Source organism: Rosa chinensis, chromosome 5 (genome assembly GCF_002994745.2).
Source record: "Rosa chinensis cultivar Old Blush chromosome 5, RchiOBHm-V2, whole genome shotgun sequence".
NCBI classification, from domain to species: Eukaryota; Viridiplantae; Streptophyta; class Magnoliopsida; order Rosales; family Rosaceae; genus Rosa; species Rosa chinensis.
In genome coordinates this window covers 18,025,335-18,043,156 of record NC_037092.1, presented here as the reverse complement: position 1 = coordinate 18,043,156, position 17,822 = coordinate 18,025,335, and the positions used below count along the sequence as shown (strand labels likewise).

The window sequence follows — 17,822 nt, the reverse complement described above, 5'->3', positions numbered from 1 at the left end:
AAATTCCAATTTAGTATAAATATTTCATTTTCGGAAATTTCCGAGAAAATTCAGAAAAATAAAAAAAAGGGAGGGAGTCGGGCTGCTGCTGCGGAAACCGGCCGGAAATCGCAAATTTTCTTCCTTCCGCCATTTCTTCCTCCTCCGGCCACCATAGGACGTGAAATTCTTGGGGTAGCCTCGCCTCAACCTTGCGCACCTCCCCATGGCCTCCTTTCCTCCCCTCACGGCGGCTAAACGGCGGTGGAGACAGTGGCGGAACCAGGATCAAATTCCTGTCTAGGCTAATTAGAAGGGCACAATAATTTTTTTTTTTTTTGAGGTTTGGAACCCAGTGGGAGGCTCATCCTCACGCTTTTATTATTTTGGATCAAAACATACAACGGAGGGGACATAAAACCAAACCCCGTAAATTAAAAACTACAAGCATACATTTGTTGTAAAATAACACTAAACTAACTAAATCGTACCCTCCTAGACCCACTGAGTTCAAACTCAGCAATCACAGAATCATTATCAATGCTATCGGCAAATTCTTTTTCGATGTAGAGAACCATCAAATCATCAAAAAACTCATCTTCCATCTTATTTCGAAGTTTGTTTTTTATGATGGTCATAGATGAAAATGCTCTCTCTGTTGTTGCTGTAGAAACTGGCAGAGTCAGCACAAGACAAATCAATCTATAAATCATAGGAAAGAATGCTGACTTTCTTGATTCAACTAACCGCCGACACAAATCAGACACAGTAGTTGTGTTGGCAAATCTTGGATCCTTCTGAATACCAGCTACAAAATACCCACACTCCACATCTAGAGCAAGCATATCATATGAAGTAAAATCTTGAGGATAAAACCTCAAAGCAAGATTGCAAGCATCTTCACATTTAAATGATCGAAAATTATCGCGTGGATCAAATGTAGCACTAAGAATAAGGAGCTCCAACGAATTATCTGTAAATCTACTATCCAACTCTGCCAATTGAAAGTCTATCACAGCATTAAGTATATTGACCCGATAATAATGCTCATTTGTAATATTTTGTTCACAAGCCCTTATACTTTTCTTATAAGGAGCAGACATATCTGGCATAATAATATCATGCTCACAACAAAATGTTTCAACCCTCATAATCAAATCATCCCAACCATCTTCTCTCATATCTTGAAGTTTTGATTTTGTTATTGAAAGAAAATTGAGAGCATTCAATATGTCTATGGCTTTTTTTTGCAATGACTGACAAAGAAAATCAGTAATCTTCATGACATCATGCATCAAAAGCAAGCAAAACACAAAATCAAAACGCTTCATTGCATTACCTACACTCTTTGCTTCTCCTTGTACTTTATTTGGTCCATCTGCAACCAAATTTGCAAGAGTTGTTTGGGTAGCTCCAAATAACTTAATCAAACTTGAAATAGAGCGAAGATGTGAACCCCAACGAGTAGCCCCTGCTCGTTGCAAAGTGCAAGTCTGATTAGCACCTCTACCAGTCTCAAGTGCTCCAGCAGCCACTAAATTTGCAATTTCTTCTTCTCTAATAACTCTCAAAGCTGAATGTCTTTTTGCAGAAGAATCAACAAAATTTACAATCAAACTTAGAGTTGAAAAGAATTCCCAAATATCATGCACCCCTTTAGCTGCAGCATTTAAAGTCAATTGTAAGCGATGAGCAAAACAATGAACATAATATGCATATGGACACTCTTGACGAAACAAAGCTTGCAAACCATTAAATTCACCCCGCATGTTGCTAGCACCATCATAGCCTTGCCCACGCATATTTTCTACTTGAAGATCATATTGAGTAAGGACTTTAGATATCTCATCTTTTAGAGTTTGAGAACAAGTGTCTGCCACACTAAGCACTTTGAAAAACCGTTCTCTAATAAACCCATCACAATCAACAAATCGAAGAATGATAGACATTTGTTCCCTATTAGATACATCAACAGCTTCATCAACAAGGATACAAAATTTGGCATCTCCCACTTCCTCCCGAATCTTGGTTCTAACTTTGTTACCAAGTATATTTAGAAATTGTTTTTGAATAAGGGGAGAAATATATTTGGCATTACCAGGAGCATTTTGTAAGACTCTGCGAACATCCATATTCATTCTTCCAAAGGAATCCACAACCGCATTGAAATTGCCACCATTGGATGAATTAACCGATTCATCATGGCCTCTAAAAGCACAACCTTGGCGTGCCAACAACCTTACACTCTCTATAGTAGTAATAAGCCGGAGTCGGTTGTCTGCTACTTCTTGTGATGATTGTGTGCTAATCACTCTTTCAATATGCTTAGATGGGTTTCTTAGTGACTCCCACTTGTGCATGGCAATATTATGTGGGGAATTTATGCCTCCCACGTGATAGACAATGCCAGATTTTTTTGACATAACATTCTTCCAACCTTGAAACCCATGCTCAGTAAATGCTGGATGATGAGATGGGAAACTATCAAACAAGAAACAAGGAAAGCAAAATGCTTTGTCCAACTCTGCGGAATACTCAAGCCACGGCCATTCTTTGAACCACTTAGGATTAAATTTTCGACCTTGACCTCCGTCAAATGATAATGGGTAAAAACTTAAGTGAGGTTGATACGGTCCTAAGACCACATAAGCTCTTCGAATATTGTCACGCTCATTCAAAGGGTACTTGCATATTGGACGCCTTATTCCTGGATCACGTTCAAGAGAACTAACATCAAAACTTTCTTCTCTCTCAATTCTTTCATTATGACACTCTTCTAGTGGAATAGATGGTGAAGGGTTTAAAGGGACATCATTAACAGATTTCTCAGTCACATTTCTACTCCCACTCCCACTCCCACTCCCACTCCCACTTCTAATCTCATCGACACTATCACTTGATGGAGCACCACTTGTAAACCATGACAAAAGATTTTTGTACCTCTTGGGTTTCCGGTGATCTGTCATTATATTCAATACCTATAGTATTATATAGATACCACCATTAGAATTGTATATATATATATATATATATATATATATATATATATATATGTACATTTCATACATAATGCAACTACAACTAATTATACATTATTATTAGTTACTAACTAGCAGCAGACATTAATTAGACACTATACACAAACACTATACACATAATTAGACAAAACCCACCTCAGGATCAGTTGATAGAAGGCGCCAATATATGTATGCACGATCTCTCAGATCAGGATTGTCTGTCTCCACAGTAGCATTATTAAAAAAAAACCTGCAAGATGGACCGACAATCTCAGAATTTTTACTTGGTGCATATCTAAAGAAGTAGAGCTGTGGGCTGTGGCCAATGAGCAAGAACATGCATTCAAAATAATAAGACAGTTTTATGCCCTTTAGATATTGTATTATACTATAACAATCTAATTGAAACTATTTGCTTACAGTCAATTAAGTCCAAAAACAATATCAAATATTGTTTTATATCTTCTGAGGGGTGAAAATGCATTATCAACCGCATTGAACAATATTAGCCTACAGCCTACTGCACAAATAAACTGACTAAGCCGAGTGAAACAAACCCAAAAGGCCAAAACCGATATCCCCATCACAAATCCAACAATCCCAATCATCTACTTATACCCAAAACTCAAAATCCCAACTCACAATTCATGGAGCCATGGAAGGCCAGAAGTCCAGAACTCTTCCAGAAACCCAGGCAATCAGCCAAGTAACCAACTCTTCGGTCACTCCAGTCTACAACTCTGCAAGAAGCCAAGAATCTCTGCAAATCTGCAAATCGAACAAGATACCCAGTGAAATGGAATATACCCAGTGAACCCACATTAAGAAAATCGAACAAGATAAGAAATTGGCACAAAGGAGACTAGGAGAGTGAGAGAAACCTTGGGCTGTTGGGCTGTTGGGCATTAGATCGGGCAATGGAAGGGAGAGGTGGAGATTGGAGAAGAAAAGGCAGACCTGATCACCTGAATCACCTGATACTCTGAGTCTCTGATATTTCCGATCTGTGCAAAATAGGGGAGGACCAGTGGAGGCGAATCGCGAAGAGATGAGAGGACTGAGGAGTCAGAGGACTGCTTGACGTGATGACGTCTCAAACTCTCGAAGATGTGGCTGGGGGAGAACGCGGAGAAACCTCTTACCTCTCTATTCTTTTTTTTTTTTTTTTTTTCTTTGAGTATGGGCTGAAGTCAGATAGATTAATAGATATATATATACTTTGTCGTTTTTTGGCCAAAAAGTTGTCTAGGCTTGAGCCTAGATAGCCTACCGTGTAGATCCGCCACTGGGTGGAGATCGAAACCGGTTTTTGCTCAATTTTGAGTCAAAACCGATATCTCGAGTTCTAGACGTTCAATCTTTGAGATTCTTGGACAGATGCACTCGGAATGAAGTTCTGAATCACTTTCATGAAGAAATCGAAGCGAGTGGTGGACGTTTTCACGTTGATCGGAGCTGCTACCGGTTTCTGGAAATTTTCCGGCCAAACCGTGGCTTCTAGGTAACTTTTCGACCACTTCCGTTCATTTTCAGACTTTGTGCTAGTTAGGAAAGTGGTTGGGCTTGATGAGACGAAGAGGAGCAGCCAGGCTCCGACACCATTGGCGGTGGTCGGCGGCGGCTCTGTCCTTTTTCCGGCGACCCTTTTTCCGGCCACCTACGGGGGTCAAAAATGTGATTTCTTTACAGTTTTAGATTCTAGGTTTCGATACGATCGTTTGCATATATAATTCATAATTTTTGGATATCGTATGCTTTAGTTATGAATTTTACGGTTTTAATTAATTTCGATGGTTCGATTAATGATCTGTGAAGATCGGACCGTCCGATGGACTTGTAGTTTTGATATGTTGATCGTATGACTGTCCCGGTGACTTTGTGAGGTCACGGACGAAGATCAGACAATTGGATCTTCGTATAATTGTGAATTAGTGATTTGGAAGGCGATTCGTGAGAATCCGACCGTCGGATTTTCATGAAATTTTGTGGAGATGTTTATAAGGACGATTCAGGAAGATCCGACCGTTGGATCTTCGTGATAATTTTGGGGGATGATCCTATGGGCGATCCGTGAGGATCCGACCGTTGGATCATCATATAATTTCGATCCGACCGTCGATCGTCTTTATTTTAATTATGAGTTGTTGGCTAAGTTATGATCATATTGGATTTAGGTGATTGACGGTCTTCCTTTGTGAGCGGTTTTGGAGTGTTTTGTGAAATTGAAGACGCAGCGGGATTAGGGGTGAGTAAACCTCACGTGGTTCATATTACGAACCGAACACTTTTAAATTAATTTATTTTGTCGTAATTGTGTGAAAAAATATTTATGGAATAAATATTTGTTTTTAATCATATGGACTTGATCAACTACTGTCCATAGGTAAGTAAAATGTTTTAATTATACAAAATGAATTTCCTAATTTTCTTGTGTGTGATTTATAGTTGGTATTAGTGATTATCCCTGTGCGGATGATTACGTATATATATATTTACGTGGATATATATATGGAATGTTGTGACATTGAGGTGGGTGTGGAATTATGATAATTTGGTTGAGATATGATATTGTATTGGAAATTACCATGATTGTTTATGATGATGTTAACCGATAAATGTGTGTGATAATCATGTTGATCTTCTGAGTTGATTAGAGGGTAGAATTGTAGTGCTCTGAGGACTGAGAGTCCGAAGACCGCCGGTTAGATAATAACCGAGATGTAGTGCTCTGAGGACTGGGAGTCTGAAGACCGCCGGTTAAATAATAACCGAGATGTAGTGCTCTGAGGACTGGGAGTCCGAAGACCGCCGGTTAGATAATAACCGAGATGTAGTGCTCTGAGGACAAGGGAAAAGTCCGAAGACCGCCGGTTAAATAATAACAGAGATATAGTTGGATCCAAACAGTTGGGATGGACCAAAGTAGTGATATTGTGGATTAGAGGATTGTGGAAATGTATTCGTTGTGGATTTTCCGTGTTTTGGTTTGATGTTTCCTTACAGATGTTGAGATTGTTGGTTGTTTACTTGAGTTAAAAGAAAGATGATTTATAATCAACATTTCCTTCTTATTTACTCACGAGCTGTCAAAAGCTTACCGGGTTTGGTGTTGTTGCAATCCCGGTACACTATTCAAATTGTGTAGCGGGTAATCTTGCAGGTTAGGAGAATCAGGGCGGTGATCGTGCGGGTTAGAGTAATTGTTGTAGTTTTACAATGATTGTAATAGTGAGGTGAGTGATGCTCAATTTGAGCTTTACATATTTACTTTGTATAAGTGAGTTGTAATAATTAAATTGAGATTTGAAATTTGAGTGACTGGTGTTGTAGTTGATTTTTCATGTTTCGGATTATGAATTAGTTATTCAAAATTCGGGGCGTGACAGTTATGAATCTCAGACAACGGCAAAATTTCTTTTTGTTGTCTTTGTCGTTGTCTGAATGTGCCAAGGCATCCCCACGCATGCCATGCCAGGCACCTGCCTGCGCAGAATTCACACAACGGAAATATGTTTTCTGTTGAGCAAACAGTTATCACACAACGGTGGAATCACCGTTGTCTGATTTTTCAATCACACAACACTCACTTAGACTACGGTGAGCTTGGTCATCAGACAACAGAAATCCACCGTCGTCTGATGACCTTTTTGTAGTAGTGACTCTTGCAGTGAAGAGCTACAACATGGAGAGGTTGAAGCAAAATGTGCAGGTGTTCGACTGGGAACTAACAGAAGAGGATCTTGAGAAGATCAATCAAATCCCACAGCGCAAAATGATAGTTCGAGAAGAAGAGTTGGTTACGGCTACCGGACCATACAAGTCCCTTGATGAGTTATGGGATGGAGAGTATTGACTTTACACTCTAATTGCCGCACTTGTTTTTTTTTTTTTTTTTTTTTCTGTTCACTTTCCCGCGGCGCTGATCATTGTTGATTTAGGTTGGGAACTATCTTTCCTTTGTGTAAGTTTGGGCTATGTTATTCCATCTTCTTGGGCTTGCCCTTTGTCAAGTCCAGTATCCAAAAACAAGGGTGCCAGCTATGTCATGTATCTATGGCATGCATTGTATAAAGATTTCTATTCGATTCTGGAAACGTAATAACGTATTGCTTGGTTTTCATTCTCTGCAAGCCTCCTTTTTTGTAAGTGATCATTTGGAAATGAATGACATATGAAAGCCAGCGAGGCCTAATTAGCAATAGTTACGTTTCTACTTACATGAGTGAACATCCACTTCATGGATCCCGTAAAGAACAACTGGGAAATTAGGAAAAACCTTAATAGCATCCTACTATTGTTACTGAAATGTATCATCTTTAAGACTGGCTACGGAGGGTAAGCCAAAAACAAAAATCACCGTAGTACCAATAGGTAGGAGTTTTTTTCAAGAAAAGGAAATTGCATTAATTACGATATTGGGATGTTTACATCCACTATAAGTACATCGGATAGTCATTGTGGCCCATTCTCAATAAATATCCGATATCATCAAATATATATTAGATATTTGGTATATATCCCTGATAATATGAAAAAATATCTATAAAATCTAATTAAAAAAAAAAAAAAACTCTGTAATTCTCTAAATGCAAATCTTCTACCGTTTCTGCGAAATTTCTCTGACATTGTCAAATATCCCCGATCTTAGATTTTTGGTATATATCCTCGATAATATGAAGAATTATCTGTAAAATCTTATGAAAAAAAAATGAAAAAACTCAGTGATTCTCTAAATGCAAATATGTGTGAAAGAGATCTTCTCAAGACGAATCTAAGTAAGAAGAAATACCCTCAAGGTGATTATGGGTGAGAAGTAATTCTCTAAATGCAAATCTGTGTGTAGAGAAATCTCCTCAAAACAAATTTGGATGAGTATTCCCTTCGAGGGAAATTCAAGTGAAGAGAAATTTCCTTAAGACGAATCTGGACAAGGAGAATTCATGATGAAGCAATTTTAAAAAGTAACTCATTCACTTTATCTTTCTCAATTATATGAGATTGCCTCAAATATAGTAAAGTTTTAGACAAAGAGAATAGACTATTAAGCTATGATCCGCAAAAAAATGTGGTGCAATTATATGAATTATTTGATACCGTGTATTCTGTGACTTAATCTCCATGTAGTCTGTAGTTGAACAATAGCAAGAAAATAAAGGTTTAATTATTTAGATGAGGCCAAGTGACTTGACAGAAGGAACCATATAAGGCATATATGGATGACAAGATGGGAGCAAAGTATAGACTAGACTACAACAATGCATCTTAAAAGAAGTGAGAAATAATGAAGCTATTGTGTAGTATGTAGTTAAACAGTATAAAGAAGCTAGAGGTTCAAAGCATAATTATGGAACTACCAAATATGGTAACTATCAAATAGAATAAATGCATGTTAGAGCAGGCCGTACAATTATTCAAAAGATGACAAGTTCAATCATTCAAAAAAGGGCCGAGTGCGCCACTAACCACACTCGGGTCGCTCCTCGGCCGCCTAGACTGGCCTACATGAGCAATGACGTTACTGGCCAAGTGGAAGAGCGAAGAGAGTTTCATCGAGTCTTCTCTCCTTGACTGAAGAACAAACGAAATCTATAAAAGAACCCAGCTTTCAGCAAAATCAACCGAGATGGCAGCAACCCAAATCCCAGTAGTGGTTCTTGAATCCTCCGATGGCCACAGGACCATGCCTGTGCTTGGCTTCGGCACAGCATCCAACAATTTACAACCAGAGGTTCTGATGGAAGCTGTTCTCGAGGCCATCAAGCTCGGTTACCGCCACTTCGACACGGCTTCCCTGTACGGCTCGGAGCAGAGTCTGGGAGTAGCCATAGCCCAAGCACTCAAACTGGGCCTCGTGGCTTCTCGGGACGAGCTCTTCATCACTTCCAAGCTTTGATGTAATGATGCTCACCCTGATTTGGTTCTCCCTGCTCTAAAGAAATCGCTTCAGTAAGCCTAGCGATTTCGGAAAGAAAAAAAAGAAAAAAGAATTGACTCTCTCTAAATGTATTGGGTGCATGATGACTAATCTGTGTGAATTCTTTTGTGTAGGACTCTTCAATTGGAGTACCTTGATCTGTATCTGATTCACTGGCCCATCAGTGGCACGCCTGGGAAAGTGATGGAATTTCCCGAGGAGAAGGACCAAATGCCGATGGACTTCAAGGGTGTGTGGGGAGCCATGGAAGAAGCTCAGAGACTTGGCCTCACCAAATCCATTGGAATCAGTAATTTCTCTACCAAGAAGACTCAGAATATGCTCTCTTTTGCTACTATTCCTCCTTCAGTCAACCAAGTGAGTTGGTCCCTTTTTTCCCCTGGCAATTCTAGTAGCACTGAACTGATATTTTTATCAACATTGATCAAGTTTGCGCATGTATAGGTTGAGATGAGCCCATTTTGGCAACAAAAGAAGCTCAGAGACTTCTGCAAGGCCAACGGTATAGTTGTGACTGCCTTCCCCCCATTGGGTGCCATAGGAGCCAGTTGGGGTACCAATCATGTTCTCGAAAGCAAAGTGCTCAATGAAATCGCCGAGGCTCGGGGAAAGACTGTTGTTCAGGTTAACTAAACTGCCTTGTAGTTTTGTTGTAGAAACTTATTGGTACCCATTAGTTTTAAAAACATAGAGTTTGTGACTTTGATGTGGTACTTGTTCTGGTTGCAGGTGTGCATTAGATGGGTTTATCAGGTAGGAGCAACTCTTGCAGTGAAGAGCTACAACAAGGAGAGGTTGAAGCAGAATGTGCAGGTGTTCGACTGGGAACTAACAGAAGAGGATCTTGAGAAGATCAATCAAATCCCACAGCGCAAAATGATGGTTCGAGAAGAAGAGTTGGTTACGGCTACCGGACCATACGAGTCCCTTGATGAGTTATGGGATGGAGAGTATTAACTTTACACACTATGTATGTTTTTTTGTATAAAAATAAGTTGCCAGGTCTTCCCTCTCCGTCTGCTTCTGTGTTTAATTACTGCACTTGTTTTTTTTTTCTCTCTTCTGAGGGTGGTTTCCCGTGGCCCTGATCATTGTTGATTTAGGTTGGGAACGATCTTTCCTTTATGTAAGTTTGGGCTATGTTATTACATCTCTTGGGCTTGCTCTTTGTCAAGTCAGTATCCAAATAAATAAATAAATAAGGTGCCAGCTTGGTCATGTATCTATGGCATGCAGTGTATGTAAGACTTCTGTTCGATTCTGTAAACGTAATAACGTATCGGTTGTTTTTCCTTCTCTGCAAGCCTCCATTTTGTAAGTGATCATTTGGAAATGAATGACATATGAAAGCTAGCGAGGCCTAATTAGCAATAAAAAAGCTAGGGTTGTTCCATTTCTACTTACATCAGTGAACATCCACTTCATGGATCCCGTGAAGAACAATTGGGAGATTAGGAAAAAGCTGAATAGCATCCTACTATTGTTACTGAAATGTATCATCTTTAAGACTGGCTATGGAGGGTAAGCCAAAAACCAGGGCTGACCTTGAGTTTTTAGGGGCTCTAGGCGAAAAACAAAAATGGGGCTCCCCATTTTTAAATATATTCACAATTTTTTTGTCTTTAAAAGTAAATTGGTAACTTTAAACAATATATAATTACTAAAAACATAGCAATATAGCAATCCCAATATCATTTACCAAAATATTATATTAATTCAAATAAAGAACTTAAAGTTACAATAATCAGTATTTTTGTTACTGAAAAAGACTTAGATATCACATTACATTATATATGTTTTTTTTATTGAGACTTGGTTCCCTCTACTTGGGCCGGCCTTATACATGAGGTTCTTCAATAACTGGGGTACATTCACCTTCCTCCTTGCTATCTGAGTCTGGAGGATTGGTTCCAACCAAATTTTCATTGTTGGGACTTGGGAGGGCTGATGGAGCTACAGTCTAGGGCACCAGTTTGAGAAGAGAATCTTGGAACACTAGGTGAAGAAGAGGATGGAACCAGTGAATCCAGAGGCTGAGACACCAATTGTGGAGCGGTACACCACTAATACCAACAATGTCACTCGGCGTTGTGACCTGCGCAACAGCGGCCTGTTTCACAACTGCAATCGCTGTTGTAACCAGTGCAACACGAAGCTGAGCATCCTCCGTACTAGAAAAAAGAGCAGGAACATTACCCAGCAGAGAGACTGGCCAATAATAATGAAAAATTCATGACTGCCATCTGTTCCTTTTGTAGCCCAAGTTAGCTTTGACTTATTAACCACTAGACTGAACTTGTCAGCACAAACTTAAACAGTAAGAACAAGTGGTGAATTGACCAAAAAAAAGAACAAATGGTGACTGCTACAAGAAGAAACCTAATCGGAGGCATCAAATGCAGAAAAAGAAGCCTGAAAATTTAGACTGCCATCATATGCTTAAGTAGACAAACATTCAATAGCCAAATTCCATTCCTCTAAGTAACACCAGAGCTTATAATAGGGAAATGCATCATAAGAATAAAGAATCTACAAATCAATAAGCACGGCTGTCAACTGTCACTAGACATAAGCATAACCCAACATGGATCTGCAGGATACATATGTCAAAATATAGCACCAAACTTTCATAATACTCATTGATTCAGAACAAAGACAAACCGCCAACCCTTTATATACATGTTATCATTAATTTCAGACAAGGTCAAAAATAAGAAACTTACATTTCCAGTTCCAAAGCACAATCTGACCTACTTCAGCTATCGCAAATGTTTACATTCCTTTCCTTCCAATGAGCATTTTGGGAGGGGACAGAGATCTTAGTTCAGGCGCAGAACTAGGAAAAAGAGTGTTCAGCTTATGCATGAGGATGTCAGACCTAGATGGAATCTCATTCAGAAGAAACTGTTGAACTATGGGTTTTTTAAACCACTCCATGACAGCATCTCCTGGAGCCCTCAGCACTACTTTACTAACCTCAAATGGAGATTCCACAGAGCTCAAAATTTGTGCAATCACAATCTTTAAAGTTGGTCCAGTGACCAACTTAATACGTCTCGGGACAACACCATAATACAACATTCGTTTCCGGAACCTATGGAGAGTGTGCACAACTGATATGAGAGCAGCTCCAACTGATAAGTTCCTGACGTCAAGGGACCAAGCTATTTGTTGATCAAAAACTATTGCCTTTGGGAAAAGCTTATTCTCATAGGCGACTTTCCAAACACATCGAGCTCGGTTTATCTGTCCCATAAGAACAAGGTAATTGAGGAGAACGTTAACAAAGTACCTAGCAGGCCCCTCTTCCAACTCATAGTCAATACCTTGGAAAAATTCCCTCACAAAAGATAACACCGGTTGTTCCCTCTGTTCTGGGCCTGTGAAGAGTCCGCACATAAAAGCATGTGCCTTGTGTCTTGTAGTACCAAGTATTGACATCAAATGCCTCTCATTCTCTTCTTCCTGGCATCTTACAAGATGTGCTAGAATGGATGTGTACAGTACCAGATCGACTTTTGCAGCAGAGTTCACATAAGTTTCAAGGAGAGGCTTTGCTGACTCATACAAACCACTCTTCATACATGACTCAAACAGCTGTCTAATTATAAAATTATTTGTTCGGATCCCTGATGAACCCATGAAACGTAGCCACCGCAGAGCAACATCAACAGAACCATCCTTGATATACACCATCAGCACATCACTAGCACTCACATCAACAGAATATCCCATGCTCTTCATCTCAAGCAAAATTTTGGCAGCCACATCCACAAGCTTCTTATTTGCTAAGAGCATCAGAAGGCCAGTGTAAGTACTCATACCCGGTCTTAAACCTGCATTGGTCATCGAATTATACAGCTTCATGGCAGGATCTACTTGTCCAGAGGCAGCATGCATTTCTAATAGACATGAATATGTCGATGGAGTGGGTAGAAATCCAACCTTCTCCATATCCGTAAAGGTAGACATTGCAATATCAAGTTTTCCGGATTTTGCATGGGACTCAACAATCATTGTGTATAACCCAAAGTTAGGCCTAAAGCCTGCTTTCTTCATCTCATCCCAAAGTCTAAGGGCAGCATCCAACTTCCCAGCCTTCACATTTGACTCAATCATGGATACATACATAGGAGCGGATGGCCTGAAACCATAACCCTGCATTTCCATGTATACCTTCATTGCCATGTCCAACCTCCCAGCTTTTCCCATTGAATCAACAAGCGATGCAAAGACATTAAAGCTGGGTTTAACATTTTTTTCTTTCATTTCTTGGAAGAGCTTAAATGCTGCATCAAGGCGGCCCGACTTTGCCAAGTTTGGTACCATCAACTCATATGTTGATCCATCCAACGAACAATTTGCAGCTTGCATGCTTTCATATATCTCAAATGCCTTATAAGGTAAACCCTTATTTAAAAACAGCAGTATGAGTGAATTATATGTCTGAGTATCAACTTTACATCCTGAATCTTGAATCTTCTTAAAACAACAAAATGACACCTCCATTTTATCCGCTTTAGCCAAAAACTGAATGACACGATTATATGCAGTAGATGATAAAACCCCATTATTACTCGAATCCTGCACCATTTCATCAAATAATGATTGAATCCCATCAAAGTCCCTACTTTCATTCAGGCCATCAAACAATACGACATAACACTCATCACTTGGCAAATACCAAGGTTGCCTCTTAGCCCATCGAAACAAACTCAAAGACCCTTCACTATCATTAATCACCTTCAATGCTTGAGTGATGTGAGTCATGTTTGGCACAAATTGGAGTTTGTCCAATTGGGTCTCCAACTCAGGCCCCCATTTCCACCTCTTCACAACCTCAACAATCTTAGCAATCGCAGAGGCGTTCAGAAGCGGCTTTTTCAAACCTCCCACCATCACATGGTCATCGAGCCCCGGCTCGACAGACCTTATACCTTTCCCAGTGTAAATAACACTTCCTGATTCATCCAAATACTCAATTTCCTCAGTCCACTCATCACTGTTCTTCCCAGAAGAGTAATTTCTAACAAAAGCACACCCAACAGATAATGGAGTTTCAGAAAGATTTAATCTTGAAAACCCAGAGCTGCCAATGAAATTGGGTTTTAATGGTACAGAACATCTAGGAGAAATTAAGTTGGAACCCACTATAGAGCTCCAAAATCTGGAACTTCCTCCGTAACTATTGAGTTCTCTGGTGCAGAGATTAGGGTATGAATTGAAATTGTGAAATAAAGGGTTTAAGGCAGGGTTTTTGTAGAGTCTGCCAAAATTTCTAGGACACAACTTCCTCCTATAAATCATTGAGTTCTAAGTAGAAAGAGAGAGACTTGAATTAGGGACCGCAAGGGTTTAAGAGCTCGAATGCGTTACCTGATTGAGAAAAGATGCCGCCTTTTCAGAGCAAAAGCTTAAACCCTAAGTGCTCATGAACCAGCGACTGGGAGCGACTATGAGCAGGCAGCGTTCCGGTACTGTGGCTGAAAGAGCTGGAAGACTTGGTTTTTAGGAGGAAAATACTTCTTTGTAAAAATGGAAATTAAAATATTTTTCGTTTATTTATTTATTTTATTTTATTTTTTTAAAAAAATTTATACTTTTTTCCTTTTAGTCACATTACTTTACATCTTCCTATTTGCCACTTTCACTTTCTTTCTACACCCACACTAACTCTCTCTGGCGATGCCACCTATCTCCGTCGCCAGTCGCCACACACCTTGTGCTAACAACCCGGCCGCTTTTGACAATTAGTGAAAGCTCACTGCGTCATCGAATCATTTTCAAATGTTATTGAAATTTGTGCATGAATTAGTCGTTTTTTTTGAAATGTTAGATTTAATAACCACCTATTCAATTGTTGTGTAATGTGTAAATTTTCTAAAATTATCCACGTTTCTAGTGTTTACTATTTGGTCTTCCGAACATCTATCTCTTAGACTCCCAATATTCAACCCGACCAAAGCCAAAAGAATGTATTGATACTTGGAGGATTGTTCTCTATTTGGTATATGAAATGCATTATTTCATTCAATTTTAACTTTATTAAAAGTCTTTAAGATTAGCCCGAGTGATGTATAGAGAGGATGGAGAGCAAATAGTTCTTTCATGTCACAATCACCTTAGTTATATCAACACCTTACACTCAATTACTCGATTCAAAACACTTTGTCTAATTACACTATTATTCGAAAACCATTGTAGGTGTAGCAAGTTAACACACATTCTCTCACAATAACTAGTCACATGATTAACACTAAAAATTATGCTATTTGACTTGTGAAAGACAATATAAATTAGCTATTACTCTTGTTACCCCAAAAAATTTTTGAAACAAAAGTTTAGCAATTTCATTTTGTACGTAATTTTCTCTTTTCATTAAGAATATTAATGAGACAAAAATTTTCAAACAAAGACAATGTGATGGATAATTGGGTACACAATTAAATCAAGATAAAAATTAAAAAGATTAAAATAAGAACAACTAGGCAAGTAAAAACATGTATATTGTTTTATCGGGCTAGTTACTTAGACAAGTTGTAGGTATTGCGGAGTACCAGCCCATTCTCAAACTCACACGTCCACATTGTGTGAATGCATAAGACATTTGTCTCAAATACTTTTATCCTTTGTGCTAAAGTTGGGCGTTCTATGTTTCATAATCAAGTATGCAAATGTACTTTCAAATGAAAATGTAAATAATTTGAGAAAAGAAAGCAGATGGTTTTTGATATGAATATCGCATATACACTTGGTTTGGTTTTCTCCAGATATGAAAAACTAGTCCTGAGAGAGCTTTAATTTGAGTAGAAAGCAAGCAACACAAAAGGCCCAGAAAAAAACCACTTTCATTTTTCCCAAGATCAAGCAAGCATATATTCCAGTTTTGCTACATGCAAAAACTAATTAATGAGGCAAAAGATGATATATGCAGGCTGTGATAGAACAATTCATCTTCCTATAAAATACAGTTCTCCTAAGAACTTTTAACCCTTTTTTGTATTCCTTCAAACTCACATAACTCAGTAAAGTGATTGAAAGTTGGACTGTGCTAAAGAATCAATCTTTATGGCCAACCCGGTCTACATTGCCCTTTCTTTGGGCAATTCCAGAGGAGTCCAAGGCTGCTTGGTATATAAACTAAAGCTTCTTCTCTATTTTCTTGCTTGAGTTGATTCAATTCTAGTCTTTGAGTTTGTGGGAAGTGGATCAGATCGAGAATTGCTCAAGTGGTTAGCTTGGAGTTTTGGGTTTTTTGTTAAGTCATGGAAACAAGCAGAGAGTGCATGAGAATTTGCGTTCTTCTTCTCTATTTGACTGCAGCAACTATTTCCTTCACTCAATGTGGTAAGCCTCTTTCTCTAATTCAAGGATTTATTGTGGTATATTGTAGTTGACATGCAAGCCTAAATCTTTTGTCAGATGCAAGAAAATCACATAGATTACTAAAGGGTCTTACAAAACCCCCTCCAACCCATCACAGAAGTCTGTTTCTCAGAACGGCAAAGAAGTTGAATTTAGTAAAGCGCATTGAGTATAACCCATTTGGTTCATCAAAGCAACAAAACCAAGAACCCTATGGTTTGAATTCACCACTTTCATTGCCACCTTATGATTCACTAGCTCCACTTTCCTTGCCTGATCCAAATGCTCCTCCATTTTGTACTTACCCACCCAACACTCCACAAACCCCCTCTACAACTACTCCAACACCCACCACATCATCACCCCCAAGCCCACAATCACCTTATCTTTACGTTCCACCAATTCTTCCCACGCAAAGCCCACCACTAGTCCCAATAGGCACTATCCCAGGCCCACCACAATCTATCTCCGTACCTGGGCCGCCGGAGTCTATACCGAGTCCGACCATCTACTTCCCAGGCCCACCGCAATCTATCCCGACCCCTAATCCACCCGAAACCGTCCCAAGCCCACCGGATTACGAGCCCAGCCCGCCAGATTTTTCTATTCCAAGCCCGCCTTCTTTCGTCCCATCTCCTTCCTATGGGTTCCAACCAAGCCCACCAGTGTTCGAACCCCCTGTTGTGTTCCCTCCACCAACCACTCCGCCGAGTCCAAAGAAAGGCCCGACAGCGGCCCTTTGGTGCGTGGCCAAGCCGTCGGTGCCCGACCCAATCATCCAAGAAGCCATGAACTACGCTTGCGGGTCTGGAGCAGATTGTGATGCCATTCTGCCCAATGGGACATGCTTTGAGCCCAACACATTGTATGCCCATGCTTCGTTTGCCTTCAATAGTTACTGGCAAAGGACCAGGGTTGCTGGTAGCACCTGTTCGTTTGGAGGAACAGCCATACTAGTCACAGTTGATCCAAGTAAGTTTCCCAACATCTAAAGACTGTACTGCATTATCTTGTAGAACACTTTTGATTTTATTCGTATTTATCACATTATCTTTTGTGATGTGTTTCACAGGTTATGATGGGTGCCGGTTTGACTATTATTGATCACAATCACAAAAGCAGATCTCTTCTTCTTTCCCTTTCCCTTTAACTTTCCCATTTCTTAGTACGCAGGGTACACAATTTCGTATATGTAACCAGAATATGAACAGGAATTTTGTAAGTAAAATGTAGATTTAACTCTGGTTGTTCACAAGGTTATAGATTTCAATAATCTTGTGTTATGGTGATTGGAATGAACATGTCTATTCTCTGCATCTGTAATAGAAGAATGAGAAACCTAAGGTGACTCAGTTCCATTTCAGAGTCCAGTCAGGGAGCACTTTCTTAGTTTTTACTCCTACAAAGTACCAACCCTTTAAAGTTTAAACAAATAAGATTGAAGACTTTGCTACAATGGAGTACTTTGCTTTGCCAAATCAAATAGAAGATAAGAGGGTTTGCTTTTGTTAGTGCTCTATTGAGTA

General features: G+C 39.4%; 3 protein-coding genes, 1 long non-coding RNA gene and 1 pseudogene across 6 annotated transcripts; 3 read left to right on the top strand and 2 right to left on the bottom strand.

Moving 5' to 3' along the window:
- Positions 1-351: 351 nt before the first annotated feature.
- LOC112166236 (zinc finger MYM-type protein 1) lies at positions 352-4,279 on the bottom strand. Its single transcript, XM_024303027.2, has 4 exons — positions 3,878-4,279; positions 3,639-3,764; positions 3,153-3,246; positions 352-2,957 (listed from the first exon to the last, which is right to left on the bottom strand). The coding sequence occupies exon 4, from the start codon at positions 2,943-2,945 to the stop codon at positions 456-458; it is 2,490 nt and encodes an 829-aa protein (XP_024158795.1). The 5' UTR covers positions 2,946-2,957; positions 3,153-3,246; positions 3,639-3,764; positions 3,878-4,279; the 3' UTR covers positions 352-455.
- An 816-nt stretch (positions 4,280-5,095) lies between these two features.
- Positions 5,096-6,310, top strand: LOC112201582. The gene is made up of 2 exons (XR_002936815.2): positions 5,096-5,241; positions 6,142-6,310. It is a non-coding gene; the product is annotated as an uncharacterized LOC112201582 (long non-coding RNA).
- Positions 6,311-8,479: 2,169 nt separating this feature from the next.
- Positions 8,480-10,157, top strand: LOC112165511 (annotated as a pseudogene).
- A 482-nt stretch (positions 10,158-10,639) lies between these two features.
- On the bottom strand, positions 10,640-14,444 carry LOC112202607 (pentatricopeptide repeat-containing protein At1g79490, mitochondrial). Of its 3 annotated transcripts, none has more exons than XM_040519381.1 (2): positions 11,655-14,444; positions 10,640-11,221 (listed from the first exon to the last, which is right to left on the bottom strand). In XM_040519381.1, the coding sequence occupies exon 1, from the start codon at positions 14,236-14,238 to the stop codon at positions 11,704-11,706; it is 2,535 nt and encodes an 844-aa protein (XP_040375315.1). In that variant the 5' UTR covers positions 14,239-14,444; the 3' UTR covers positions 10,640-11,221; positions 11,655-11,703. The 3 variants fall into 3 exon arrangements, with proteins under 3 accessions (XP_040375315.1, XP_024199374.1, XP_024199373.1); XM_024343606.2 differs by having other exon boundaries at positions 10,642-11,139; XM_024343605.2 differs by having other exon boundaries at positions 10,643-11,102.
- Positions 14,445-16,111: 1,667 nt separating this feature from the next.
- LOC112202609 (extensin) lies at positions 16,112-17,585 on the top strand. The gene is made up of 3 exons (XM_024343608.2): positions 16,112-16,278; positions 16,354-17,268; positions 17,369-17,585. Exons 1-3 carry the CDS (start codon positions 16,197-16,199, stop codon positions 17,398-17,400), a joined length of 1,029 nt encoding a protein of 342 aa, XP_024199376.1. The 5' UTR covers positions 16,112-16,196; the 3' UTR covers positions 17,401-17,585.
- Positions 17,586-17,822: the final 237 nt, after the last annotated feature.